The sequence below is a fragment of the Gossypium raimondii genome, chromosome 13 (genome assembly GCF_025698545.1).
Source record: "Gossypium raimondii isolate GPD5lz chromosome 13, ASM2569854v1, whole genome shotgun sequence".
In the NCBI taxonomy this organism is placed as follows: Eukaryota; Viridiplantae; Streptophyta; class Magnoliopsida; order Malvales; family Malvaceae; genus Gossypium; species Gossypium raimondii.
The window spans coordinates 13,262,492-13,266,552 of record NC_068577.1 but is presented as its reverse complement, the minus strand read 5'-3'; the positions used below and the strand labels follow the sequence as shown (position 1 = coordinate 13,266,552).

The window sequence follows — 4,061 nt, the reverse complement described above, 5'->3', positions numbered from 1 at the left end:
AGGATATGTCAACAATGATCAGCTATTGATTCACTATTTTCAAGGTAGCTTGACTAGAGCTACGGCCAGGTGGTATAACCAGCTAAATCGTGCCTAAATTAGCTTGTGGAAGGACCTGGCGCAAGCCTTCATAAAACTGTATAGCCATGTAACAGACATGACGCCTGATAGAATCACACTACAAAACATGAAGAAAAAGCCAAATGAAAGCTTCAGGCAATACACGCAAAGGTGGAGAGAGGTCGCAACACAAGTCCAACCGCCACTGCTAGAAAGAGAAACGACCATGCTCTTCATCAATACCCTGAAAGCACCTTTTATTAATCACATGCTGAGATTTTTTTGGATATAGTAATGACCAACGAGATGATAGAGAATGCGATAAGATGCGGAAAGATAGAGGCTAGTGAAAGCGCCAAAAGGTCAGCCCCAAAGAAAAGAGAAAATGACGTGAATAATGTAACCACGTATAAAAAGAGTTATTCAAAGCCAGATACTGTGAGCCAAACGAGAACGATAACTACTGGTTATCAGGGCCCACCAAGACAAGAGTCCAATGCTAGGCAAAGAACGGAGAAGCCCCAGTTTACGCATATTCCAATGACATACGGGGAGTTGTACCAAAGTCTATTTGATGCACACGTTGTTTCCCCTATCTACCAAAAACCAATGCAACCCTTATACCCTAAATGGTATAACGCAAATGCCCAATGCAAATACCATGTAGGAATTACGGGGCACTCGATAGAAAATTGCACCGTTTTCAAAAAGTTGGTCGAAAGGCTCATCAATATGGACATTGTCAAATTCGATGGTCCGTCTAGTGCAGAAAATCTGTTACCCAACCATGCCGGTAAAGGAGTAAACGCAATAGCCAAGAGCGCGGGGAGGAGAATCAAGGAGAATATCGCTGAAGTGAAAACCCCGCTGAGAGAGGTTTGGAAAGAAATGGTAGAAAATGGATTAATCGTATCAGATTTGGAAGATAGATCCCAAGGAGTAATAGACTATTGTGCATTCCATGATGAAAAAGGACATGAAATTCAAGAATGCAGTGAATTCAGGGCCCTAGTACAAGGTTTAATGGACAACAAGAAACTTGAATTCTTTGAGTACGTCGAAGGAAACGATGTTTGTGCCTCAGAAGGAGGGTCATCGGAGAAGGTCTACAGGGCTAATCACCCAATAATAATTATTTCACGACTAAGAGCCAACGAAATCGAGGCACAAGTTACACTGAAGGTCATAATTCAAAAACTCGTTGCTTTTCTTTATAAAGATAGCAAAATGGTACCTTGGAATTATGACTGCAATGTGACATTCCTGAAAGAGGAGGGCCAAGTTTGCACATTAGAAGAAGATAAAGATATGGGTTCCTATACACGTAGTGGAAAGCGCTATGATGCCCCAAACACAAAAATAGAACCTGTAAAGGAGAAGTCTTTGGTGGTTGAACAAAGGAAAGAGAAGCCAGAACTACCTGCTAATGAGCTAATAACTGAGAGAAAAGCTAAGAAATTTTTGAAATTCATAAAACATAGTGAGTATAGTATCGTGGAGCAGCTACACAAGCAGCTAGCTCGCATATCAGTACTGGCTCTACTCTTAAGTTCGGAGACGCACCATAACGCGCTTATGAAGGTGTTAAACGAGACCTATGCCACTGACGACATTTTAGTAAACAAACTAGATCATCTTGTCAACAATATTAAGGCCGACAATTTCATCTTTTTTAATGACGGTGAAATTCCACCCGGGGGCATGGGATCCACCAAGGCTCTGCATATCACTACCCGTTGCAAGGGGCACACATTACCGGGAATACTAATTGACAACGGATCGGCACTGAATGTTTTGCCCCTGTCCACATTAAACAGGTTACCTGTCGACAACTCTCACATGAAATCGTGCCAAAATATAGTGAGAGCATTTGATGGTATTGAAAAGAATGTTATGGGAAGGATTGAGATACCTCTCTTGATCGGTCCAAACACATACAAGGTGGACTTCTTGGTAATGGACATTAAACCTTCTTACAATTGCCTATTGGGGAGGCCTTAGATCCACTCAACAAGGGCAGTACCATCATCACTTCACCAAAAGCTAAAGTTGGTAACGGAGGGCCGATTGGTAACTATAAATGCAGAAGAAGACATTATTGCATCGATTACCAATGATGCACCGTATATAAAGGCCGATGGTGAAGCGATAGAATGTTCATTCCAATTGTTGGAATTTGTGAACGCAACTTTCATCGTCGAGGGAAGCAAAATCCCAGTGCCCAAAATATCCAAAGCTATGAGGATAAGCTTGCGACTGACAGCTGGAAAGGGAGCATTACCTGGAAGAGGACTCGGAAAATACCTCCAGGGACAGGTCGAAGTATCAATCTTGACTAAAAAATAGGATCGTTGTGGCTTGGACTATAAGCCAGATGTGAGGCAAAGAAAGAAAGAATTTAAAAAGAAACAAGAGAGAAGAAGAGCGCGATTTAGTGGGATAGAGGTCAAATGGGAACCAATGACCTTTCCCCATATATCCAAAACATTCATTTCAGAGGGAATCATTAACCCTAATGGAGAATGAAAAGAAAATAAACTACCGAAGAAATGATAAAAAGTTGGAGCATCAACGCCATATCTGAAGAGGGGATGGTGGAAGAAAACTTATCGGGCATCCGCCCTTATGAGCCTAAAAGTGTTCTGAACAATTAGATTGCGGAAGAGATTCCTGTAGTTTTTAGAGCTGATTTAAAATAATGTTCAAAACACTTATTGCTTTAAGCCTAGAATTAATAGGGATCTCTATGTGAAATAGGCTCATGTCCAATACCTTTATTTCAATGAAAAATACATCTTTGTGTCTCACTTTGAGCGAACATTCTTTTACTCTTTCATTTCATTCATGACTATACCATACCAATAGCTATCATTAAATTCATTTGTTCTTTGGATATCTTTGCGTGCCTACAGCAGGTCTCCATATATCAACGACATGAGTGACTCTGATACTGACTCAGAATCTCCTTTTAAACAAGACATGTGTCTAGAGGGATCTCAGGATTTTGAAAATGACAAAGACTGCAGCTTATCCCCAGATCTGTTAAGGATGGTAGAACAAGAAGAGAAGTAAATTCTACCCTATAAAGAGACAGTAGAGATTGTGACCTTGGAAGAAGGAAAAGAAGTGAAAATTAGAGTTAGCATAGCCGAAGAAACGAGACGAGACCATATTGAGTTACTCCAAGAATTCAAAGATGTCTTCGCATGGTCGTATCAAGATATGTCCGGGTTAAACATTGATATTGTAGTACACCACCTCCCCATAAAAGAAGGATGTAAGCAAGTCCAACAGAAGCTCCGAAGGATGAGGCGTGACGTTTTGCTGAAAGTAAAAGAAGAGGTTAATAAGTAATTTGATGTTGGATTCTTACAAGTGGTCAAATATTCAGAATGGGTAGCCAACATCGTCCTCGTCCCTAAAAAAGATGGAAAATTATGAATATGTGTGGATTACAGGGACTTGAACAAAGCTAGCCCAAAAGATAATTTCCCATTGCCTCACATTGACACCTTAGTAGATAATACAGTAGGCTACTCACTGTTCTCCTTCATGGATGGCTTCTCTGGATACAATCAGATAAAGATGCATCTCGAAGACATGGAAAAGACCACATTCGTAACATTGTGAGGAACATTTTGCTATAAAGTGATGTCATTTGGATTAAAGAATGCGGGAGCAATGTATCAAAAAGCCATGGTAACCATGTTTCATGACATGATACACAAGGAAATCGAGGTTTACATTGATAATATGATTGCAAAATCCCGAATAGAAAAAGAGCAGGTGCAAGTCCTGAGGAAATTGTTCTTAAGGTTGAGAAAGTTCCAACTCAAGCTCAATCCAACAAAATGTACCTTCGGGGCTAGGTCAGAGAAGCTGCTAGGCTTCGTAGTCAGTGAAAAGAGAATTGAAATTGACCCAGATAAAGTCAAGGCGATACAAGAATTACCTCTGCGACGTACTCAAAAAGAAGTTCGAGGTTTCTTAGGAAGACTAAA

General features: G+C 40.5%; 1 protein-coding gene across 1 annotated transcript; it reads left to right on the top strand.

Moving 5' to 3' along the window:
• The first annotated feature begins 792 nt into the window (after positions 1–792).
• Positions 793–3,132, top strand: LOC128036131 (uncharacterized). The gene is made up of 3 exons (XM_052627009.1): positions 793–2,013; positions 2,062–2,376; positions 2,926–3,132. Exons 1-3 carry the CDS (start codon positions 793–795, stop codon positions 3,130–3,132), a joined length of 1,743 nt encoding a protein of 580 aa, XP_052482969.1.
• Positions 3,133–4,061: the final 929 nt, after the last annotated feature.

Coding starts and splice junctions, on each gene's coding strand:
- LOC128036131 (XM_052627009.1), top strand. CDS start 793: ATGGACATTGTCAAATTCGATGGTCCGTCTAGTGCAGAAAATCTGTTA. Junction 2,014..2,061: donor CATACAAGGTGGACTTCTTG/GTAATGGACATT, acceptor GGGAGGCCTTAG/ATCCACTCAACAAGGGCAGT. Junction 2,377..2,925: donor GAAAATACCTCCAGGGACAG/GTCGAAGTATCA, acceptor CCATACCAATAG/CTATCATTAAATTCATTTGT.